At 46.6% G+C, this 26363-nt stretch overlaps 1 protein-coding gene across 2 annotated transcripts in view; it reads right to left on the reverse strand.

The window, feature by feature from the left end:
* The window catches only part of LOC134036635 (glypican-5-like), a 66672-nt gene that overhangs the window by 35546 nt on the left and 4763 nt on the right, over positions 1 to 26363 (reverse strand). The window contains exons 2-6 of one of the 2 annotated variants that reach the window (XM_062481636.1): positions 24207 to 24368; positions 13670 to 14367; positions 5162 to 5373; positions 4321 to 4380; positions 3279 to 3401 (exon numbers count right to left, since the gene is read on the reverse strand). In XM_062481636.1, coding sequence (XP_062337620.1) covers positions 3279 to 3401; positions 4321 to 4380; positions 5162 to 5373; positions 13670 to 14367; positions 24207 to 24368 — 1255 coding nt within the window. The remainder of the gene's footprint in view (positions 1 to 3278; positions 3402 to 4320; positions 4381 to 5161; positions 5374 to 13669; positions 14368 to 24206; positions 24369 to 26363) is intronic. The other variant, XM_062481637.1, reaches the window with a different exon arrangement.

Raw genomic sequence — 26363 nt, forward strand, 5'->3', positions numbered from 1 at the left:
AATAGATTCCAGATGGCTGAGCCATAAACAAAAAGATTGTCATAACCTTTAAAAATGTACGGCATTCAGGAGCACTCACAATTTCTCATTGTCTATCCACAGTGCTGCACGACTTCAGAACCAGCTCGGGTACCTGACATGGGGGGGGGGGGGGCACCAATAATATTACTTGTTATCAGTATAAACTAGTGCTGTCAAACGATTAAAATATTTAATTGCGATTAATCGCATAATGTCATAGCTAACTCGCAATGGAACCATTTGGCAACTTTTTAAAAGTAAACTTCCATTCAGAATCTTATTGCCTCCATTTGGGCGTCTTGCGCTCGCCAACCACTCAAAACGTAACTTTACCCTACTACTCTTTAGCCGGCTTGCAAGTTTTTTCTGTCTTTTAAGAAGTAGGTGAATGTCTTAAATCTAGTACAGTATTACAGTAGAAGCGCTTACGATAAGGTAAATATGCTTGAAATGAGAATTTTATTATGGAACAAAAAGCTCTATACTAGTCAGGAAGTCTCAAAATGCTTGCACTTGAACTTAGCTTTTGGGGGGAAAATACTATTTTTGAGCATCATATGCTTATTATGAGACACAAAACTTCACAATACTAGCAAAATATATCTAAGAATGAGTTTTTCAAGCTAATTTCAAGCGGTCTCTTATATTGAAAATATTGTCTTATTTTAAGAATCTTATCAAGCTTATTTTGACTTGTTCCATTAGCAGATTTTTTTGACTTACTACAAGCCAAAAATATCTTGTTTAAAATCAAATTTAACTTATTTTTGGAATGGCATTTTTTGCAGTGCGTGCCTGTTGTTTTGTTTCCGGTCTAGCTAGATCCGGTGTGGTGTTGTAGTTTTTTCTAAACGTCACTAGTTGTCGCAAAAGCATGTGAAAAGAACTACAACGCTTGCTAGGCCAAAAAAACGTTAATCTCGCGATAAAAAAATTGACGCCGTTAAAATGGGGTTGCGTTACAGTAACGCCGTTAATAACGCGTTTAACTGACAGCACTAGTATAAACACATGCATGCATTTACATGTCCCCCCCCCACACACACACACACACACGCACGCACACAGATCGTATCTAATAAACAGGGTGACTCTTGGTCCTTAGCTGCTTAGATAAAGTTGTTTCTCACCTCTTTGTGAGACATTTATGTACACTCAAATCAGTGTGAATACACGCAGGCCAAATTTCACATCTCACAAACTAAAACATGCCTTGTTTTGGATACTATAACCCCAACCCCAAATCCCTCTGTCATCAGATGGTGAGAGGAATTTCAATCCCTTGCGCCTTTGAAATGTTTCATTTCAGTGTTGTGTGTGTGTGTGTGTGTGTGCGTGTGTGTTTTTAAGTATTGTGTGTGTGTTTGTGTGTGTGGGGGGGATGTTTGTGTGCTGTCCATGTGTGCCTGCACACACCATGTCAAGCTGTCTCCTCCAGCTGTTGATGAACACATGGAGATACACATGGTGTGTGGAGTGACATGGAATAGTGTTTGTACAGTACGTGTGTTGTGTGTGTGTGTGTGTGTGTGTGTGTGTGTGTGTGTGTGTGTGTGGGGGGGGGGTTCTGCTGATTTCTGGGAAAGCCTACCTTGGCCACAGAGTCTCTGTGTGCCAACTCCAGGAAACAACAGATCCCCTGAGAAGGGGCAACAGGGGGGAAATGTCTGCCTATTATATACTGGGAACATAAGTGAACTGTTCTCAACTGTCTACTGTTTGCTGTCTATCTCTGCCTGGCTCCTGGCACCTGGCTCCTCGCTTCTCTGCTCCCTTCTCCTGTGGTAGAACCTCTCTCCTCCTTCTCTCCTCCTCCTCTCCTCTCCTCCCTTCCCATGCGAGGTGAAGGCAGCAGGATCCTGGTCTTTCCCATGCTGCCTCATAGGAGGGGCTTTGTTTCCTTTCCAGGCTTTGGGGGTCCCCACCACAGGGCTGCCCCACTAGGCTGCCTTTACAATGAGCCATTATGCTGCCAATCCCCCCCCCCCCCTGCCCCAACACCGGCTTCTCCACACTACTACCCCAACAGGGGTACAGAGGGGCACCGAGGGGCACATGAGGGGCACCGTGCCACTCTTGAAGCAATTCCTTTTATGTCCTGTCCACTCACCCTCACACATAATCCCGTTTATGTACTGTGCACACACTGAGGAGAGATGAAGAGAGGAGGACAAAAGAGAAGGGGAAGGAGAGAATAGGGGGAAACAGGAGGGAGGGAATGGGAGAGGAGAAAAGGAGGAAAAGGAGGAGAGGAGACTACTTTGCCAAACGTTAACAATAGTATTGTGGTGAGAAGAAACCTTGTCATCCATCAGGGCCTGACAAGGCCACTGCCAGCCAGGGAGACAGGGCCCTCATCTGAGACATAGGCGCCTGCTCATATGCCTGATGCAGCTCCATATACAACAACTGTCATTTATAACTGTCATTTATGAACTGTAATCTATAGCATCATCTATAGTGTATCAGACAATGACTTCGAGACATGGGAAGATATCTCAGTTTCTCTGTCTCTACACAAGATGAGGCTGACTTGCACGCTGCCAAGATGGGGGTTGCCATGGTGACGGAAGCCCAGGAACAGGGGCTGTCCGCGTCAGAGGAAAGGAGCCCAGTGTTGTCAAACTTTGTGGGAAGAGCTCTGAAAGGCTCAGGAAACTCTTCCAGCAGGGAAATAAGTTACAGATTCCCCTTCGTATACTGTGACCTCCCTGAACTAGTACATTTCAAACACACGCGCGCACACACACACACACACGATCCAGTACTACTGTCAGATGGATGAGGCCACACAGCACTAACAGGATAGACTCCAGAAATCAGCACTCATAAATAAAGGAGTAAGAGGGAAGAAGATAGATGGAGGGGTCCATGGGGGGGAGAGAGAGAGAGAGAGAGAGAGAGAGAGAGAGAGAGAGAGAGAGAGAGAGAGAGAGAGAGAGAGAGAGAGAGAGAGAGAGAGAGGGATCTGCAACACACACATAGAAAGAAATAGCAAAGCAAGGCTGTTCATGCGACATGTTGTCCCACATCCAACGCAGACACACGATTTTCATGACTTCCTCATTCCAGTGCTGATTTGAAACAGCCACTCATATACTCATATATGATCCTATTGTCTTATCCCCCTCTCCAGTCTCCCCCACCCATTCTCCCTTCCCCTCCTCCTGTCAACGGGTCATGTCATCCACCACCTTTCCCTCTATCTCACCCCTCTCTATTCCCTCCCATCCCCAGTCTTCCTCCTCCTATCTCACCTCTCCACCACGCCATCTCCACTCCAGCAGTTGAAGTCATCCACCACCATCTCTCCCTCGCACAGCATCTCTGGTAAGGTGCCAAACACAGACTTGTAGCGCTTAATGTAGACCAGGAACTCCCTACAGAGAAAGAGACAGAGAGAGAGAGAGAGAGTGCGCAAAAGAGAAAGCGAGTGGGAAACATGAAGAACTGTGAACATATCATCATCATCATAGCGTGAGATTCAATAAAGACCTGAATGTCATTGTATCGTATTTGTATTCTATTTGTAATTCGGCACAACTCTTGTAAATAGAACGTGTGTGGAGGTTGCTCGTAGTTCAAGCCATCAGCAAACACATGTTCTTGATCAAAATAATGTAACCAATTAAAGAGTCTTGGCATCTAAACAGGAAAACATTGTGGCCACACAGGCAACCGAGAGGAGCTGCATGGGAGGAGCCAAACAGGGCCACGCAGAAAGGCCCCATCATTCAGAGCTGTCCCCTAATGTCATGTGGCCAGGCCGTCAGAGAAAGCACAATCATGGTCACAAGGGAACACACACAGACTCACACATTTGTTAAGACATATCATTGCCTATCTACTGATGACACAAATGTTACAAAGAAAGACAGAGACAGACGGAGGGATAAACAGACTAACAAACAGACAGGCAGGCTGTCTGGCTGGCAGTCAGTCAGAAAGGTAGGAAGACAGAGAGACAGGCAGACAGTGGCACAAAGACTGAGAGGCATGCAGGCAGGCAGACAGACAGAAATAAGGACAGACATGTAAACAGACAGGAAGACACACAGAAAGACAGCCAGACAGACAGACAGACAGACAGACAGACAAAAGGGCAGACAGACAGACTGACAAAAGGACAGACACACAGGCAGACAGACAGACAGACAAAAGGACAGACACACAGGCAGACAGACAGACAGACAAAAGGACAGACACATAGGCAGACAGACAGACAGACAAAAGGACAGACACACAGGCAGACAGACAGACAGACAAAAGGACAGACATTCCCGAGGGTTCCATGCTTACCTAGAGATCTTTTTCAGACTTCTAGGATTATGGTTCTTGGATGGTTTCAGGGGCAAGGAGCTGGGCATGATAAGAGTAACAGTCCAGGGGGAGAATGATGCAAGCAGGGGAGGCAAGGCAAGCAAGGGGAATCAGAATGATGAGGGGAGATCATAGACAGAGAGAGAGGGGGGGGGGAAGAGAGAAAGAGAGAGAGAGAGAAGTAGGAAAATAAGGGTCGCAAGATAAGGCAATATTGAGGGGAGGAAGAGGAGGAGAGATTCAGGTGAGTTGATGACTTCAGAAAGTTGAGTCATGCACGTGCGTTATTTGTTTTACAATCCCATTTCATGATTAAAATAGAATAAAATAGAATTGTATCAATTTCTCTCTATCCCCAGTGATTCTATATACCTATTCAGAAGCATATTTGGCCTGCAAGACTAGCACCATGTTAGACATGGATTATGGTTCTGTAGGGTCTGATAGCCAAGTCGTCACCTCAAAATGTGAATCCCGACACAGACAAAACACTACACAAATCAGTGAGGTAGTATTTAAGTTACCATCTAAAAATGTGTGTCAGGGAACAGCTAACGATGCAACTCAGATTGACATGACATCCAAGGACATCCAAGGTAATAGGGTTACTATAGCAACATTCAACATAGTGATAAATGACCCTAATCATGTGGTAGGATGATAAGGGGGACCCGATGACCCTCACTCACAACTCTAGCACCCACCCTTATAAGGCATCGCTCACACTCACCAGTGTAAACTCTAACACAACCTCATACAAAAACAACAGGGGTTAGGGGGGTTCGGGAGATGGGCTGGAGGGATGCCGTTCCTCTCCTACCTCCTGAAGTTGGTAAGCTGTCCCATCAGTTGCTCTGGAGGGGGCAGGGAGGGAGGCGTGGATGTAGGGGGAAAGGAGGAAGAGGGGGAAGAGGAGGAGGAGGAGGAGGAGGAGGAGGAGGTCACAGTGGAGGAGGTGATGGTGTCCCCGGGGCCAGTTTGGTGTGTGCTGCTAGTGGTCTTCTCCACCGATGGCCCACACACCTTGCCCACCTGTGAAGGGTAAGCACACACACACACACACACACATCAAAACACACAAACACACCTGTTAGCTACACAGGAATCGTGCTGTGTCAGGAGCCAAATAGAAACATATAAATACACACAGACATACATACGCATTTGGTCCACTTTTGCGGTTTACACTGAAAAAACACAGACACTAACAAATGGTGCTGTGTGGGCATTCTGAAACTAGGAATTAACACTACAGTACATTCCTCTTAACAGGGATATATTGAAAATACTTGTACTTCTAGTAACCTGGAGTGGGCACCAAAAGCTCTAAGACAATTAATGCTTTTGTTCTTTTGTTCTTCTAGCCATTTTGTCGTTATAAAATGACTAAGAGGTTCAAGTTAAAACGGTGGATAGCTTTTCAACACAATCATTTTAGAAACCACAGCAAATTTGATCTTAAATCCCGGGTATGCCCAAATCAACCACTTGGTTCATAATTCTGTCCGAAATATGCACTGGTTAGCTATCATATGTAATATGATATATATATGTAAATCAGCCTGTAACTCCAAGTAAGACTCCAAGAATCCAATACACATATATACATACAACACTTTTTAGACTACCCAAGACAAAAAGTCTATTAAAAATGATGAGACTACGGATAAAGAAAATGATGGAATGACAGTTAAGCTAAGAGCAGCTACACAGGTTATTGTGAACACACACATGCACGCACACACACACGCACACACAGTGCTGATGACAACTGTATCTCCAAAGGTAATCAAAACTTCTTAGCAGCAATGAGGGGCCAGCCAGGTCAGGAGTGGACAGAAATGACTAGTGGCTAGAGGCAAGTTGTGGTCGTAAAATCGATACTGTCTCATTAGTTTAAAAGCTTTTTCTGTTATGAAGAGGCTCTCAATTAGGCCCAATAGAGAGAAAGAGTGTAATAGTTTCAACACTAGCTGCTCTTAATTAAAACAGACTGGATCTAATGGCTCCAGTTCTAGGAAGCTCTAGCCACTACTCCAATGGTGAGAAAAAAGTCTAATGACTCCATTCTTAAGTAGCTCCTATTTCAACAGAATGAGTCTCGTGGCCTCAGATTCAATTCAAATACACAGAGGCACCCATTTTATATTGTATGAGGTCTGAGAAGCATCTGGTGAACACTGACTTGTAAACTGCACTCTGTTTGCAGTCTGTCATGCCAAATATTTAATACTTCATAGTCAAATTTTGGAATTTGAAGAGGAACATATTACTGACTGGTAACCAAAATATTAGTATTTTATAATGTAAGCATGTGTTGTACAGTGTTATTTCCAAATAAATACTGTCAACTAGATGGATCAGCAACAAATAGATGTGTTATAAGTTTGTCCATTTTGTCTGTGGTGTGATCTGGAGCTGGCCAGCATGTTAACCCTTAAACTCTCTCTCTCATTTGTTCTCTCAGGAGAAGAGGAAGCGGAGGAGCAATGTATGGCACAGGCAAGGTTGAGTTATTGAATTAATTAGCCTTTAAAACACCTTGGGCCCATGAAACAAACCACATGCACACACCACACTCACACACCAAACACACACACACCTACCCACCCAGCACACCGTTTTTACTACAACATGTCCTGCATATAAAAGCCAAACCGTTTTGTTTTACTGAAGCTCTTGTTAATTTCAGACTAGTAAACGTTTTTAAATATGTCTGGGTTATTTGGAGTATCAGAGGAATGTTAATGTTGAATGAACAACAACAACATGTTTTGGCTCTTTTTATTCTTTAATGATCGGTGCTTTGATATTGTCCATGTTCCATACTTGATCACATCCAAAATACATATAGAAGGGGTGTAGAGACATAGCCTATCTTTATTCATATAGGGAGCCTAAAAAAGTTAATGTCCCTCAGGTTGCACACAAGAAAAACCCAGAACAGGAGACCATACACCCACAAATGCACACACATACTGACAACCACACCACCATCACACACGGCAGGTGTCGAGGTCGGCCATAGGTTGGGAATTCTTCAAACGACCGCACACACACACACAAACACCCTGGGAGTGCAATTTAGACAAGCTACAAACAGAACAACATAATAAAGACTGGAGTGTTGGCCACACACAGCTAAGCTAAATACAAGTATGACACAGCTAAACAAACCTCATCACCACCTGGTTCTAGTACCACTCAGCCTCGTTTCATCCCTCGTTGGCTAAGCAGCAATCACTCGCTTCCACCTTGCTGACAAAACTCCCCCTCTGTATTTTAAACAGCACTGAGCTCAAACCCATTACCCAGAATGACACCAACATAAATACGCCAAGGCCTTCATTTAGTTTATTCCACAGTAATTACAGAAGAGTCTTGTTTCTTGTCCATCACTCCCGCAGCGGTCGACGCGTTTTTATCCTGCTTCATTCCATTCCCAGCGTGTCTGTTTACCCCCAAGAAATATGTAAACATCCACATAAAATATGAGCATTGCCACGGGGTCAATTACAGTGCCTCCAAATGTGTACCCAAGAATCGAGTTAAGAACGGCTTTAGAATAAAGGCTGTATCTTTGTCCCAAACAGGAGGATTTGAGGTCAAAATCTCAACTTGTATGCACATCAATTGGATGCTTAAAGCGTGACGGTAAAAACAACAAAACAACAAACAGGAAGGAAGCAGTAAACCCAAGCGGAATGAGTGAAGGGTCAACTTAGCGAACAATCACAGCAGGAACCTCATAGGTTGGATATTATTGGTCACATAAACCTAGTGGCCAATGGGATGACAGTTTGAGTGATAGCACAGACCACAACACCGCCATAAATCAATTATCTCCAGAGCTGATGATAGCAGGAGTATGGAGGTCCTGCCTGGCCACAGCTCGGGGGCTTGTGAGGGGGCATGGCTCTGTGTGAATGGGTGTGTACAAGCATGTGTGTGTGTGTGTGGGACAAGCCACCTGCTTGTCCTTGTTAAAAAATGCCTTGTATTGCATGTCTGACATTCCCGGTGTGGTTGGCCGAGAAGCGGCCAGTGGGATGCCAGACGGATGCCTTAGCTGGCCGAGTGGAGAGCTGGGAAGTCTTTAGGGACAGAGGAGGCATGGGGGCCGAGGCTGTGTGCTGTACATCAGGGCCTGGCCATGGAGTTACACCTTCTATGCATAAAGCCAGAACGTTGTTACACCTGTTTGTGCTATTCGTGTTTTCAACTTTGTAAAGACGTTGCACACTGGATACATGTTTTGTTGTACAGCATGTGTGCTACATGGGAGCTTGTGTGAGTCAGTATGTCTGTGTGCACATATATATATATATATATATATATATATGTATATTATCCTGCTTGACCTGACCAGCCCTGTCCTGCGCCGAACCCCAGGCCCGGCCCGGCCCAAGCCCTCGCCCTGGCTCATCCTGCCTCTGGGAGAGTATTGGCTTACAGATAGCAGTGGTGGTCTGTCCTCCAAGTTTATTTATCCACGGATTAGCCAGAAAAGCCAGGGGAACTTTCTCAGACCCCTCTAACCCCTACGCACTGCATTGTGGGTAAGGAGGGTTGTCAGGGGTGGGAAGGAGGTGAGAGGCTGTCCGAACGGTTTGAGCCCCCCATTGTCGTTTGCTGGGAATCCACAAAGCACACACTGACTATTAAGACTATAGAGAACTAGATTATCTATAGTCACACATAAACCCCCCATATCCTCCACTCACTCACTTACCCACACACACACGCACACACACACACGCACACGCACGCACACACACTGACTGTTAGACTATGGGGAACTGGATCCTCTATGGCAGGTTTGGCACATGAGCCCACACAAAATTGTTGACAATATTTGAAGACCATTTTTAGTATTAAGATCAGTTGTTTTTGGACTGCAAAACACAGTAAGTGGAAACCACTAGTTCTGATTTGGACATTATTTCACTACAGGTTCCAAGCAGATGCACTACAATATATGTAGGTCATGTACTGTAGAAATACTTTCAAACACAACAAACACTGCCTAATGTTTGGCCAAACCTGAACGATTGAGCGATCATTTCAAAATGTGCTCAAGATGAATATTATTTTCATAAATAAAACTGACATTGTAAAGAGGGACGGCAATAACTACTAGTCATAGAAGAAACAGCCAGACTTCTTCTGTGTCAGTTTAACTGAAATCATTTTCCTGTACTGCAAAAGATGGGCTTTCTCTGAGACATAACTATATGAATACAGCGTAAAGCACTCAGGGAGTGTGCTTTTACAAGTGTGCTTGTGTGAGTGTGTATGCATCTGTGTGTGCATGCTTTATGACCTCACCATGGGGACCAATGGAGACCAATGCACAAAAGTGTAAATTCTCCATTCCGCCTGTCCCATCATGCTCTCTTCAGGCCCAACCAACTCAAACTATGTAGATGGACGCCAACATTTGATTCACCCCTAGAATAAGACAGGTTTTTCCAGAACTGAGACACAAGGTCCCTAAATTCCAGTTTGCTGTTAGTATTTGTAACTCTTCAACTCTCCATTTTGAGTTTCTTTATGAGGTCCGTAAACTGCAGTTGCTGCCTGTGTGCACCTCCTAAACCCGTTGCTGTCATGCGAGGGAGGGTGGTCCTATATGGCCACCAGTGATGTCACTAGGCACTGTCTGTATGTAAAAGGACCTCTTCATTTAAAAAGGGAGACCCGATGACAGCCCTTGGTCACAAGAAGCTTCCGTATAACCGTCCTCATGATCGGCCTTTTCCTCCTCCTGAGTTTTCCTTCATGTCTTTCAAGACATCGGCCATTCTCTCCTGTGGACGCAGAGGCTCACATAGGATCGTGCCATTCGTTCCCCCTCCACTCATCCCTCTTTCCCTGTTCAAGAATGCAGCTAAGAGACAGAGGGCTGGGTTGGAAGCCAACAAGGGAGCCAAGATCAAAACCACACACACACACACACCACTCAGTACCGCTCCTATGAACATTTCACCAGCTAATAATCATCTAGGAGTCTGTATCTTCCAACCTTGTTATGCGATTTGTGAAACTGCATGACTCCCTTGATTCCAGTTGTAGATCATGTGTGAAGAATAACATACAGATAAATACAGCGTTGCCTTCATATTTCTCAGTAATTGCAAGGTGATCAATCATGTTAACTATTACAGCGTGTTTCCACTGTGAAGGGCAGACAAGCAGGAATGTCTGTGGTGTTGAGTAGTGGTGCGTATCATCAGCATAGACTCAGACCGGGGGGGAGAGGAGGGGCAAGGGGAGAGAAAGCAATATATATAAAAGAGAGAGAGAGAGAGAGAGAGAGAGAGAGAGAGAGAGAGAGAGAGAGAGAGAGAGAGAGAGAAGGACACTGCAGATCAGAGCAATATCATCAGCTAATGGCCACACGCGGAGAGAGAGAGAGAGAGAGAGAGAGAGAGAGTGGGAGAGAGAGTGGGAGAGAAGGAGAGAGCTGATCCATTTAAAACGGTATCATAAAGACGGGCAGAGACACAACAATGCAAGAGAAAACACACACCAAAAAAAAAAAAAAAAAACAGACGTTTCTGATCGGAGACCTCCTGATAAAATATAGCCCCTGTTTGAACCCATTTAAATCCTCCCAGTTCCCTTTAATCATTTTCAGTCTGATGTGGAAGTGAATGGAAAAGGGAGTGGTGTAGAGGGAGCTGGCTGGGAACCACTGAGAAGCAGCATGAAGACTGCCCCCCTGGCTCACTCCTTCCACTATCTGCAGCCCAGTCTGCTATTAGCATTCCTCTTGTCCATTGTAATGAGAAGCCGGGATAAAACCGAAGCGGGGATATGGTAGACATGCATATAAGCTGTCATAATCCAGACCACAGTTGTTATTTCTTATGTTTCTGCCTGTGGTGTCAGCGTGAATGTGTCTGTACATCGGTCTGTGCTATAATTCGTAGTGCCAAGACGATATAGGAGTCGGTGGGTGCTCAACAGTGAGAGGTTTCCTGGACCTATAGATCTCAGACTGTAGACCCCTAGACGTAGACCCTGGAACCATAGATCTATACCTAGACCTCTAGAACCTAGAACAACAGACTTACACCTTAAACATCCAGACCACAGACTCATAGAACCCTAGACTCTAGAACCATAGACCTCCGACCTTAGACCTCTAGGGCCCAGACCTCACACTAGAGGGAAGACACTTTAAAGCAGCTAAGGCACTGTCTACATCCATCCACCCGGTTTGAGATTAATGTTCTCTTCCATTTTTGCCTACTCCATAATTCTGTAATAACCTCCTCAATAACCACATACCATAAACGCTTCCTGTCTCCCTGCATTCGTGCTCTCTCAATAAGAGCAAAAATGTGTTAAAACATCCTACTGCCACGCACAATCGTCAATGGCAGCCTTTCAGCCTCACACTCTCTCTCTCGCTCTCTTTCACAAACACAGACACACACACACAGAATCACACATCCTGCTGATATTGTCACAGGGTGGGCCGCACATATAGACCCCTTACTGGACTCCTAAAACCTGATATCTGTACATTTAGGGGATGTTTATATGGCGCTGTGTGTGTGTGTATTTCTATGATATAAGCTCTACCCTAGCGTGCAGCAGTACACAGTGCAGTGAGAGAGAGAGAAACAGAGAGAGAGAGACAGAGAGAGTGATAGAAACATAGATAGAGAGAGAGAGAGAGAGAGAGAGAGAGAGAGAGGGAGAGAGAGGGAGAAAGAGAGAGTGAGAGAGAGAGAGAGAGAGAGAGAGAGAGAGAGAGAGAGAGAGAGAGAGAGAGAGAGAGAGAGAGAGAGAGAAGGAGAGAGCTGATCCATTTAAAACGGTATCATAAAGACGGGCAGAGACACAACAGAGAGAGAGAGACAGAGAGAGAGGGAGAGAAAAAAAGAGAGAGAGAGAGAGAGAGAGAGAGAGAGAGAGAGAGAGAGAGAGAGAGAGAGAGAGAGAGAGAGAGAGAGAGAGAGAGAGAGAGAGAGAGAGAGAGAGAAAGAGAGAGACAGAAACAGAGAGAGACAGAGACAGACAGACAGACAAAAAGAGAAAAAAGAGAGAGAGAGAAAGCCAACTTCAAAAATGATTTGGGATAACGTCCCAGTGAAAAACCAAACCACACAGTAACAATAACTCCTTTAATAGCAACACATAATGCTTGATTCATACACTCAACAGTGATGAGGCAGCAATCTTGGATCTTGCCAGGACCTCCCTTCAACTACTGGATCTATGGAAGAGAAAGGTTTCAGTGCCCATGAAGACAGCTTTCTGGGCTTCAAGAAAAAGGCCACTGGATGCTGGCCACCGTTTCACAGACAGTTTGGATTGGCCAGATTTCATTGACCTTTTACACTCAAACTGGAGTTCATCTAAAATGGACAAACCCACACACTGACCCAGTGGTCTGGGGTGCAATGGCCACAGACCCGAGTTAGGAAGAAACTGGTGAGCTTCAATCGAAGACACGGCAAGGACAACTCGAAGAGCTCTCCTCAGTGTACCAAGACAACATGAAGCTGGACTGGAACTGCTGGGTAAACAGTCTGTAGATTGCAGGTGATTATATTCCTAGCAGATTGTAGGTGATTATGTTCTTGTCTGTGAAATCTAGACCTCCAACAAAGTACAATCGCTCTACCTGCTGACCTCTAAACACATGTCCATACTGTAACTGAGCAGAAGCAATATACATATTATGAATACATGTGATCTGTAAATGAAGGAAATAAAGAGAGGGTATTGATATTGGAAGTGTTGGACCAAGCCTTTAGTGCTGAATAGGCCAGCTGTGAAAGGCTCAACAGCTGGTAAGATACTGCTCGATTCCAGCTGTCACCAGCTGCCTGCCAGTATGGAGGATATGATGCCATCTCTAGGCTTGAGTGGTTTTGACATTGTGATTCTCCAATTTCTCACTTGAACTGTCCTGAAATGTTTCTTCTTTTCTGTTTATTGGGTCCGATTTGCATGGCTGGATGAAACCCATTCAACCAATTGTCCCACTCCTGGCACTCTTAACTTTGTCGATTGGCCCATGAATACCAAGCAGGCACACACACATAAATACATACATACGATCACATAAACAGACAAAATCACAACTTTATCCTTTGCAATGATCTGCTGTTTTGGCAGTGTTGTTGCGTAGGAAAACACTGTAGACAGACTTGTTGCATAGGAAAACACTGTAGACAGACAGTGTTGTTGTGTAGGAAAACACTGTAGACAGTGTTGTTGCATAGGAAAACAGTGTAGACAGACAGTGTTGTTGCGTAGGAAAACAATGTAGACAGACAGTGTTGTTGGGGTGCTCGACCCTACTCACAGTGGTGGTGATCAGGGACCCGTTGAGTTGAGCATGGAGGATGGCTTCGTTCACCTGATCCCTGACCCCCAGCAGTGCCAGCTCCAAGCTGTGCTGGCCTGCTATGGCGTGGGTCAGATCCTCCAGGACGGCCATGTAGCGCCTCCATGGCTGGTCCAGCTCGGCCACGCTGGCCAGGCACCCACGCAGCACGTTCAGGCAGTAGCCTACGCACGGCTTGATGAGGGTGAGCCCCCGGCAGTGAGAGCAGTACTGCATCTTCACCAACCCCCGAGCGCACTCCCGCGACAGCCCCACGTGCTCCGTGGCGTTCACCACCTCCACGCCTTCCTCCAGCGCCAGGGCCAAGGCGCGGCCGGCCCCCAGCGCCCTCCCCAGCTCCAGAGCCAGCGCGGCTGGGTGGGGCCCAAAGGGGTCGATGTCCTGGCGGGTCATCCTGAGACAGTCGAGCCGGTCGACCGTGCCCTCCGACGCGCTGCCGGGGTTGACCAGCCGCGTGTACACCAGGGGGAAGAGGTCGTCGTAGAAACGGTGGACGGAGGCCTCCACGTCGACGTCGCCGCCTCGCAGGAAGAGGGAGAGGGTGGAGAAGAGCCGGTTGACGTGGGGGAGCGCGCGGCGGGAGAGGGAGGGGAAGGAACTCTCCAGCAGGGAGCTGAGGTGACCCTGCGAAAAGGAGAGCAGGTACTGGAAGGTATCTACGGGAAGACAGAAGAGAGGGAGAAAGAGAAAGAGGGGTAGATAAAAAAAAAATGGCGAGAAGAGAAGAGAGAATGATAAACATACAATGTCATACAACCAATGTAACAAGTGTGTGGTAAAACATTTGGTTCAAATGTTAAAAATACATCTGTAAAGTGAGGCAGTGAAGTTAGGGTGAGTTCTACCCTTGTTAATAATTATAAAATAATAAACAGACTGGCAAGGGTACTTTCTTGTGTTTTTGTCCTCAAACAAGAAGGAACTACAACAGCATCAAGTCAACCTGAGACACTATTTGAGATCGGTGCTGAAGGGATCCATATTATACCCATAGTGATTCTTGGGAATGCTGGTTTGCTATCTCAGACCCTTGAAGAAACGCAGTCAGTAGTCTGCCAAGTATCCCATACTGTCCCAGAATAATTTCAGCAGTTGGGCACACACACACACACACACACCGGGGCCGCCAACTTGATCACACGTAATTTCTCTGAAAACAGATGAGTAATGTCAGTGTGTGTTGGGACTGTAACCAGCACACTGGTGCCAGTGAAGTGTACTTCTCTGGCCCTGGGAACCAAGGTACTGGCTCAGAGTAAAGCTCAACAGGATACTTGGAACATGCATCCTCTGCCCCCCCCCCCCCCCACCACCCGTTTGTCTGTCTCTCTCCCTCCCTCCTCAACCATTTATACCTAATCAACCCCCCCACCCACCCCGTAGAAGCCACTAACCCCAAATCACCCCCATCCCCCCGCCCTCCCCACGCCTCAATGTCCGGAACACGGTGCGCGCTCCTCTGGGCCTGTGATGTCAGCCCTGAGGCATGTCAGGACAGAGCAGCAGCAACTGTAGGGGAAACTGAGACAGGCGGGAGGGTGCCAACGCAACACAGACACACGCAGCGCTGTACATGCATGATCCATCAAGCATAATGACACGCATACGTGTGTGTGTGTGGGGGGGGGGTTCCGTAACACAACAGAATGAGAACAGAAGTCATTCTGTAACTGAGCAGCTGCACAAACTAGTGGTAAGGCGAAGAGAGCAGAGAGGAGGACGGGGGGAGACAGAGAGGCGGGGGGGGGACCAGAGGGAGAGACAAACAGAGAATTAGGCTCTAGGGGGTCCTGCCCGTTCCCCCCGTAGAAGCAGAGATCAGTTAAAGTGCTCCCCCTATTATTACAGCAGCTACCACCATCACAACAATCAAATGGTGTGTCTGTGAGAGAGAAGGAGATAGTGTGTGTGTGTGTGTCTGTGTGTGTCTGTGTCCAAGGTCAGAATTGCAGAGTTAATGCAGGGTCCAGTTTCAGAGCCAGAATGAGGTGATCAGACAGACATGTCAGTCATGTGAACATGACCGACCAACAGACAGACAGACAGACAGACAGACAGACCGACATGATCTAACACTTGGGAGCGTTCTGTCTTTTATATCTCTGTGTCAGTGATCGAAGATTTAGGGGCAATAAAGTCAGAGGCGAGGTGAGGTGAGGAAGTCCAATTGTGTGCAGACAGGTTTTCAGATATTCCACAGAATTTCGACAAAACATTCCGCAACAAATGCGCAGCTAAGAGAAGCAGAACAACGGAAACACCCATAAAGGACAATAACACAGAGGGGGAGACCAGAACAGAACAGTACGTGTCCAATGCCAGCTCCCTGCCACGCCATCTCGGGTCATGCCAGTCTGTTAAGCTGTGGATGCCAGGGGGGCATCCACAGCCAGAGGCACCAAGCCCCAGAATTTGCCCATGCTAGAGTTACAGGATAGCAGCATGACTGACTGTCTGGAACATTTAGCCTAACACAAGCCAGGACAATGCCTGGATAAAATATAGTTGCCACCTATTTTTTAATCTTTCATTGCTTCGGTATTATAATACATTTTACATGCGCCTTGTACTCTCTGCCCCATACGTCAGGGGTTTATAAAGGAGTGGAGTGTAACCTAGTTGATTCTTTGTACTCAACGGTCACGAACATTGATGGCGCCGGGGGCAACAAAGATGGGGGAACAAAATGCGGAAAAAAAACCCAAAGTGCAGCAGCAACTTCTGAACAGGGAAAAACAACTACCGTACAACTGGACCCCACCTTCAGAACACAGTGAGAACATCTGGATCCGATTGGCCCCTGGACCCAGAGAGATTCCCTCTCTCTCCACGGCTGTTAGTTCAAACACTTCCCTCACTCTTCTAGTCTCCTCTCTGCTTGTTTCTGCTTCTCTCTCCTTGTCTCTTCTCCTCTCTGCTTGTTTCTGCTTCTCTCTCCTTGTCTCTTCTCCTCTCTGCTTGTTTCTGCTTCTCTCTCCTTGTCTCTTCTCCTCTCTGCCTGTCCATCCTACTGTGGACTCCCAGAACAACCATCTCTGACAACTCTGCTCTGACAAACTCCAGACTCTCCTCTGTCTTCTGTTGACACGTGTGTGTGTGTGTTTCTTAGTTTTTGTATATATGCATTGGGGTTGGACTGTAGTTACACGTACTGTCCACGACCCTTGTGGATATGTTGACAGTTTTGGAAACAAAACCGTCAAACCCTGGGTGGCTACCTATGACGTCATGGTCTGACATCTTTATCCTTGCGGGAAACAGAGGAAGGTCTGGACTGGGACTTTAATGGGGGACAGGGTCTCAATTAAAAAGAGGCCAGTGATGCACGACCAGTCAAAATGTGGGTCAACGGTGAGGTAGAGGGAAGAGGAGAGGAGAAGAGAGGACAGGAGTTAAATAAAGAGGATAGGAGCTAAGTGACTGAAGCCTAAAAGGAGCTTGTATTTACAAGCCTGTAATAGGACATTATACAGCTTCTTACCACGCGGCCCACTGGCTGCCCCATGTATGGTCCCCTAGATGGAGAGGGCTTCAATCACAGGAGCTATTTCCTCTTTCTACACTGCACAGCAACCCAGGGCTTTTCTGGGGCAATTGCAGCTGAAGTGTTGCTGCAGAGCTGCCACAATATGCCACAATAATGAAGGGGGTAAAAATATCCACGCAGGCAGTTGATTTTAACCACAACTATGGCGTTCTTCCCAGCAGAGCCTGACCACACCTCCAAGCCACTTCCCATCAGGAGTCAGCCTAGCTGTGTGTGTGTTTACATGCAGGCTTTTCTATGTGTGCGTGTGTGCTGTCGGACTGTTTATGTGTTTGCATGTGTTATTCTGTAAGTATGTGTGTATGTGGTGTCTATTTGTCAGTGTGTGTGATCGTATGTGAATGGAAGTAAACAGAGGTTGCCATTAACCGGGCACCAAAACTGGGCTCTCCTTCCCGCCTCCACTCCACCTTCCTGTGGGACGTGTGTGGTTAGCCGTGGAGTCAGCCTAGTGTGTGTTCATATTTAAGGGGGGGGGGGGGGGGGTTCCAACAAGCAAGGATGGATGTGTGTGCGTCTGTGTGAACTGCAACAGAGGGTAATAGTGTGATAATGAGGTAGGAGACACGATTCTCATACCAGAGAGGCAGCGGGCCATTTCTAGCTCGGTCTGGGTCTGGCCCGGTTTTGGGACCATCCAACCACCAGCATTTTATTCCTGACCAAGTCTCTGGTTTCATAAAGGTCACAGTATAGATAAGTGCCATTCACATATGTGTGGATTACATATCCTGTTCTTAATTACAAGAAATCCACATGAGCTCTTTATCCATCTGCCTGCGAGCCTCTTAAAGCTTGGGTTACCAGTGGAGAGTAGTGTCACTCAACCTCTGACCTTTGGGCAGAGAGATTGAAGGTATTACCTAGGGATAGGGTGTTGAATCAGTCAGGGAGTATGTGGATATGTCATCAATGTAACAAGCTAACACGTCATGATACATTAGAGGTGGTTGGGGGACGGTTGTCCAAACTGGCTGCTCAATGTCAGTTCTGGTTGATGACAGACTAACATGACTCTCCTCTGGAACACCAACTAGAACCTGCATTATAGACTGTTAAGTGTAGAGGGAATTCAAGATTGATTTAATTTGATGATCTCTAAGATGATGCACATCTTTCTTATCTTCTAGCCAGTAACATGTGCAACAAAATATTTGACAGGAAAGCCACAGACCAATACCAGATGCAAATTTGGTAGCCCATCCCAAAATATAAAATAAGCTGTATTTTGCACACCAAGAAAAAGTGCTGAAAGACAGCTTATCATGGACATTTCAGAACATTGTTTTCGCCTCTATTCTAGATCGAACAATCTTTAGGGAAAACGTTACTAATTGCTTTGCACCAGGGGCCCAGGGAACGGAGAAACAAGAGTTGTGTGCGAAGGGACGAAGGGAGGATCCTGAATCACCCTGGACCGCTGTCAAGCCCCAACACAGACGGAAACGCAACGGAACAGCCTCTCGCCGCTGAGGGAACGCTCTGTCTCCGCATTTCCCCTCCTTTCTCTCTCTCCGTCTCTCTCGTTCCGTCTCCGTCCAGGGTGGGATGGATGGATGTGCAGATGCTTAATAAAACCAGCTGTTTCTGGACTGATTAATGGAGGAGACGCGAGAGGAGGAGGATGAGGAGAACGGGGCTTCGCGGAGGGAAGTGAGAGGATGTACATGGCTGGAGTGAGGGGGAGAGAGGAAGGCGAGAGAGGGGAAGCTAGGAGGGGAAAAGGCCAAGCGTAACTCTACCAGCTGAGACTGGAAGGGACTAATGGTTGAGGTAATGGTGTGACTCACTGCCTATGGCCACACATACACGCACACATACACACACACACACACACACACTAGATGCACATACGCCCAAAAAGCACACACAAACACACACTTTGGAGAGGCGAGCGTGTGAAAGTCACAGCAGAGGCACTCGGGAGACGGAGCCACTCCCTCTCACCTTCAACAGGCTGCCGCTCAACAGCTCACTAACTCTCTCCACTGACGTGCACTACTGGCCAGTCATTTCACCTCTCTGTCTCGGTCTCTGTGTGTCTCTCTCTCTCTCTGTCTGTCTCTCTCTGCTCTTTCCCGCTCTTTTTTGCCTTCTCTAGTGTAGTCTTGACACCTATTCTACTCGACTCAGTTCTGTTCTTTTCTACTCCATGAGAAATGGTGGTGTAGCTTTTCCTAGGATTCAACTGTTGTTCTATCCATGCCTGGGGCCGGAGGCAGACTGATGAGAAAGACAACGACCAGTAACATCACAAGTTGACCAGGGGGAGAGTGACCGAGAGAGTGACAGAGAGAGAGAGAGAGAGAGAGAGAGAGAGAGAGAGAGAGAGAGAGAGAGAGAGAGAGAGAGAGAGAGAGAGAGAGAGAGAGAGAGAGAGAGAGAGAGAGAATATCATTTGTTTTACAGTTTTGCTTTGCGCTGTGCAATCTTGGCAGCTGGGGTGTCATTGAGACGTGAGGGTTCCCTAACTGCGCTAGCGAGCGTTTGGCATGGTGCCCTGCCGCCCCACTCCATTGGGCCCAGCTCGCCGTCGTTGGAGCCTCACTCGGTTGCTGATAAAACAGAGGACAAAGAGAAAGTGAGAGACAGAGACGGAGGGTGTGGGGAAATAAAAAGGAGAGAGTGCGTGTGTGAGTGCCACCTACGTGTGTGTGTGTGTGTGTGTGTGTGTGTGTGTGCGGACTGAGGGTTCTCTCTCTTTCTTTGGGGAACACATTCTAGCCTGGTGTGTCACAACCACTCAGGGGACAAGAAAGCACACACACACACACACACACAAAAACATTTGTCCAGCCAGTAACATTGAATGTGACATGAAGGGTCAGAGCCGGATGTCCTCCTTAATGTGAACATGATCTCATGGTGCTATGTCATCATGTCCAGGCTGTGCCTCTGGAGCTATGACTATGTCTGTCAAATGTCCTCTGGGCTTGAATTAGAATCCACAAGACAGACAAGACAAAGCACATCTGATTATTCACCACACAACCATGCACCCACCCACCCACACACTCCCTCACATGGACACAAACACACACATTCACACACAGCATGCACGGACACACATACTGTCAATAAATCATCGGCTTTTAATAAAGACATCTTATCGTTGTGAACATCGACGGATAAACTATTAGTCTTTTAACCGCAAACCAGTGTGAGCAACCCAAACAGATCCTCAGAGAAAACTCCCGCTGTGTGGAGCATTGAATTATGTAGTTCGAAAGAGACAGGCAGACAGACACACAGGCAGACAGGCAGACACACAGGCAGACAGGCAGACACACAGGCAGAAAGACAGGCAGACACACAGGCAGGCAGGATGGTGGCCAGGCAGACAGACAGACACACAGGCAGACAGACAGGCAGACACACAGGCAGGCAGGATGGTGGCCAGGCAGACAGACAGACACACAGGCAGGCAGGCTGGTGGCCAGGCAGGCAGGCAGCCAGGCAGGCAGCCAGGCAAACACGGTCTTATCCCCTGGATGGTTTTCTCAACCCACGCAGACACACCAGTCTCTTAGGACAGGGGGTCAAGAGAGTTCCAACCCCTGTGGCATGCAGACGAGGATCAGCTCATTAGTTGGCCTTAACGAGGCAGGGGGGACCATCCTTCTCATGGCCTCACCCTAGTCCCTCCGACTCCGACTGAGGGGGCTTAGCTCCTCCCTCAAGCTAAGACAACACTGCAGACACTTCCCTTTTACAGAGTCAGAACAATGTCTATCCGAGGTGATTGAGCACCGTTGGCTGTGTGTGATACTAGAAACGTAGGAACACTGAGGCAGGAACACGGATCACACGCACTCCTGCCCAGGCGAGATGTTAGTCATGGTGTTTGTCTCTGAGGCCTGTCCCCATGCAGGGCACATCAGTGACTGCAGGGTGTTGCCTCTGCTGCTTGCAGTTTGGGTATCCTCAGATTACATTCGTTTCCGCCTCTCCCCAACACTAACACTAACACAATGAGATATACACACAGTATTGTGTTCATTTCATCAACAAAACGATGAAAATAACATTTGTGAACACACTATTTTTAGTTAGCTATATAGTTACCAAAGTTAGCTATATGGTTGATTTAGCTGGCTTGTGAAAACTACCTATAAGTCTTTATTATAGAAATCTCAAACTGAGAAGAGACTATGCAGTTCATAGTAGCTGTTTGGGATTCAGGTGGCTGAGCGGTTAGGGAAGCGGGCTAGTAATCTGAAGGTTGCCAGTTTGATTCCCGGCCGTGCCAAATGACGTTGTGTCCTTGGGCAAGGAACTTCACCCTACTTGCCTCGGGGGGAATGTCCCTGTACTTGCTGTAAGTCGCTCTGGATAAGAGTGTCTGCTAAATGTAAATGTTTGTGATTAGATTTCAATTGATTTTAACGGTTTGTGTTTTGGATTTGATATCATCAGCATAAACTATATATATATATATATATATATATATATATATATTCACTCCATTATGAATTACAATGAGTATTGTATGAATAATATTAACTTAAATGATTAAAAGATGAAATGTGAAGACTTATAAGCCTTCTAGCAAAAAAGATTATGACCACTCTAAATCTAAAATAGCTGTCAAAATTAACACTGACACTTCCTGTACACACACACGCACAAACATACACACAGTACACGCATGAAATTGTTTGCCATTGCACCTGCAGGGCATTCCCAACTGACACCACACACACAAACTCTTAAGGAGAAGTAAACAAGTCAACAGTTGCTGTCTGTTGGTGACTAGCCCAGGATTTAAAAGGCCTCAAACCTCGAGAAGCTACTGATTACGAGGTGACAGAAACAAACACACACTCCAGCAGGCAACTGACCCATGTGCATGTGGTCCGATTGGCTGGCTAGATAAGGCTGACAGGTCACAGCTCTTAATCTGGACGGGCTCAGACTAGGCTCCAGTCCCAACATTCACTTGCAATTATATCATACAGCCGGAGTAGCTGTGTGTGTGTGTGTGTGTGTGTGTGTGTGTGTGTGTGTGTGTGTGTGTGTGTGTGTAGGATCTGAGACGTCATCACACCCTCTTTTGTCCCCCTGCTGTAAATGAGGTTGCACTGCCGCTGGGTCGTTAGCCCCTACTTCCTCTGTACCCTTGAGGAATTTCTGTTTTCCTTATTCCTAGGTGTACAACATAAGACGAGAACTGTTTGGGGAAAAACATGCCAGTTCAAAATGGCAGATTTGGGCTGAGCAGACTTCCCCCGCACATGACAGAGCACAGTAGGCTATTTCTCCTGTCAAAACACACAGCAAGCAAAACAGACACACTCAAGCACACACACAACTTGCCTGCGTACTGACCCATTACCTAATTGCATACACCCAGCCAACAGTGAGAGAAAGATAGAACCCAGATTTATTGTATCAAGAGTACATGGATAGGGGTACATGGATAGGGGTACAGATTTAAGGGAGAGACCAGGGTAGAATAAACACTGACCACGCCCGAGGAGAGAGAGGAGATTAAAAGAGTGAGGGATGATCAAACAAACACTGCAGGGTCGCCAGCAGAGCAGATTACCCACTGAGGGGGCACCTAACACACTGTGTGTGTGTGTGTGTGTGTGTGTGTGTGTGTGTGTGTGTGTGTGTGTGTGCGTGCGTGTGCGTATGTCTGTGCCCCCAACCAATAACCAAGTGAACATGCTGAGGAAGGAGAAATGGAAGGTTCTGGAACAAGCATTTCATCAGAATCCTTGTCTTTTGGGTCTGGATACAAAGGGCTCATTAGCCCCACCTCAGGTTGTCATATAGAACTGCATTCTACAGATTCTGTCCTGTATTCTCACAACGATCATTGAAACAGATGACATCTTACTACATCCCTTCCTGGACTGACCTTGATAGTTACCAGTCACACTGGGCTGAGTGTAGAGGAAGGGAGCTTGCCTGTTACCTTGCAGCGATTGGTCCAGTAAAAGCCCCTCTGGAAAACGAGGCTAGGGCCAGGGCTAATGGCAGGACAAGTGGCAGGACTACTGCTAGGGCCAGGGCCAGTCTTATAGACTGGAGCATGGTACAAAGAGCTGACTTCCACCATGCACCTTGCTCCAAATACCGATTTCCCCCTCTCTAATTCTGCTCTCATTCAAACCCTCTAGTCCATTCCTTCCCCCTTTCCTGTCCCCCTTCTTCTTTTCACATTTCTATAGCCTCACATCTTCTCTGTACCAATTAACCTATCCCCTCCCCTCTCCTTCCCACATATATTTTCTTCTTGCCTTCTTTCCACCACCTCGGTCCTTCCCCTCCTTTCTTACACCCCACCCCCTCACCCCCTGTCCCTTGCCCCCCGCAGTCCATTTCCCTTCCTATCCTCTCCCAAATATAGCCCCTGCCAAAACCACCAGGGGAAACAACTAAATGAAAAGATGTGTTCACTCCACCAATAATATCCAGCCTAGGACTGGGCACGCAAGCAGCTCTGGCCACAGGGGACTGGAAATAAAAACATTTTTGAGGAATATCTGACAAATAAACATTCTTGCAAATAAGAAAACAAATGGTGTTTTGCTTTTCACAGTCAGTTGGGCTTCAAATAATTGAGGAGGTTCAACTATATGTCATCATAGAATTCTGCTTAGGGTCTCCTCCAAATACTTTGAGGTGACTGACTACCTTTCACTGTACTTTAATCATTATTTCATCTGTATAGAAAGAGACTGCATGGGAAACTCCATCTCCAGTCTTCTGCAATCCCCCCCTGTCCATCCCAGCTCCTGCCTTACCATCCCAATACCTGTCTTCCCCTCCCAGCACCTGCCTTACCATCCCAATACCTGTCTTCCCCTCCCAGCACCTGCCTTACCATCCCAATACCTGTCTTCCCCTCCCAGCTCCTGCCCTGTTCCTCTTATCCATCCCAGCATGCCCCCTCCTTGTCCCATCCCCATACCAGTTGCCACAGCTAAACGTCTTTACCCTGGAAGGCGATGGCATGTCCTGAGATGAGGTACTTGAGCTCGGAGCTGTAGGAGTGGATGTTCTGAAGAGTCTCCCGTCTCACCGCTGCCTGGTAGCTGTCCTCCATCTTGCGAGTACAGCAGGATGGGCCCTGGTGTTTACACACCAGCAGGTCCACATCTGGGGTGGGGTGGGGGGAGGACATACATTAGAAACATTCCAACCCCAACTGGCATCAGAGGATTCAAAACTCTCTCTCTCGCTCACATACATACACACAACCCCCACATACATACACAAACACACACAGTCGATCTGGGTCAATTGGTACTTGTTAAGACCGTTACTTTGGATTGTTTCTATTTAGGTATAGAGAGAAGGGCATTTTACTGTATGACATGCTTTGGTTGACACTAGAGCCCGACTCTGAGCCCGACCGATATGGATTTTTTGGGTGCATTACTGATTCAGATAACTGAGAAAAAAAAACAATATTTTGAATAAATAAATCTGCAAATTAGACTATTAGATATAAAAATATTGTTTAAGTGCTTGTTTCTGTTGCTAATACTTGCCAAGAGATATAATCGGTCTGCCTAAAGTATTTTCATTAATCTCACAGAATTCTCTCAGGGAACTGATTTTTGTTTTTGGGTTATATAAATCAGAACACTATAATATGGTGTAATACTGGACCCAATGCAGTAACATACAGGTCAAAGTAAGGTCATCTGATTTCATATTAGATTAAATGTGCAACAATATCAAATATATATTACACAACAGTGGGAGCTGAAACAAACCTTTCGTCTTCCATTACTACTGAACTATGTTTGTTAACGCTAACATTAGGGGTGTGCCCTGACGCTACTTTCTGTCACAGTTTACGTTCAGAGATAACTACCATGAATGTTGAATGAAAAAAAATATATATATATCGATACAGTAGTTTGAGAATCGATAGTGTCGGCAAACATAATATCGCAATACTGAGTATCGATATTTTATTACACCCCCAATTAGCACATACATGGACAGGGCACATTCTGTTTTCCCCTTTAAGTATTGATATTGATGTCGACATGCATAATACATGGATTAATGTGATGGGTATAAAACACTGGGCATGCAGACACTCCGAGAACGAAAGATAGGCGCCGTGGGGAAGTAGACCAAGAAGAATTTAAACATGCTTACTGCTATAAATACTGCCTGTGCTCCAAGTATAAATAGCATTTGCATGTGCTGGCTGTCGTATATGCACAGCTTATGTGCACAGCACACAACCCAGGATGCACAAACACACACACAAAACATACAGTATGTGCATGCACAAAAATTGTCTACAAAGACATGCACACACACAAGAATACACACACTTGTCCTGTGGTACTAACCATTTAGAATAACTAGGTCTACATCACAACTTCGGTTTAATAAGATCTAACAATTTAAGGTGCATCTCAATTAGGCACCATGTCATCAGCAAGAGCTGGTATCCAGAATAGTCTCTCCTTCGTCTTTCTCTCTGTCTGTCGGAATAGGTCTGATAGGACAACTAATCTAAGAGATGGTAGTGGTGTATATGTGTGTGTGTTTGTGTGTGTGTATGGGGGGGGGGGGGGGCAGGTGGTGTAACTGGACTCCGAAGCACCGTCTCAGAACTGGGACTGCATGACCGGTGCCTTGCTGACCAAATCCCATCCATGAAACACAATAGGCTTGCACTACCAACATCCCCCCTCCTCCTCAACCTCATTTGCTTGGCATACCCTAGTCAGGCATGGCTGTCTCTCAATTACCCTGCTAGTGTTTACTGACCCCCCCCCCCCCCCTTGCATGTGTCTGTCATTCCCAAGGAGTGAGGACATAACTGGCCGACTGACATCAGTCTCTCTTCCCTCTCTCTCTGCCAGACAGTTTCCAGAATCCCCTTTTCTCTCTTCCACTGTCTCTTTCTCTCTCTCCACCTCACCCCCCCCTCTCTCTCTCTCTCTCACTCTCGGTCCCTGACCCTGTTATCCACACTGGCTGGTCCTTCTCCCTCTGTGTGTTATCTCTGATATGAAACTAATATCCCGGGACTCACAGAGGAATTTAGTCCGGCCTCTCATGTCCGCTCCTCGCGTGTATCAACGGGGGAGGGGGGGGTAAGTGATACCCAGAAGGACTTTA

This window comes from Osmerus eperlanus, chromosome 16 (genome assembly GCF_963692335.1).
Source record: "Osmerus eperlanus chromosome 16, fOsmEpe2.1, whole genome shotgun sequence".
NCBI classification, from domain to species: domain Eukaryota; kingdom Metazoa; phylum Chordata; class Actinopteri; order Osmeriformes; family Osmeridae; genus Osmerus; species Osmerus eperlanus.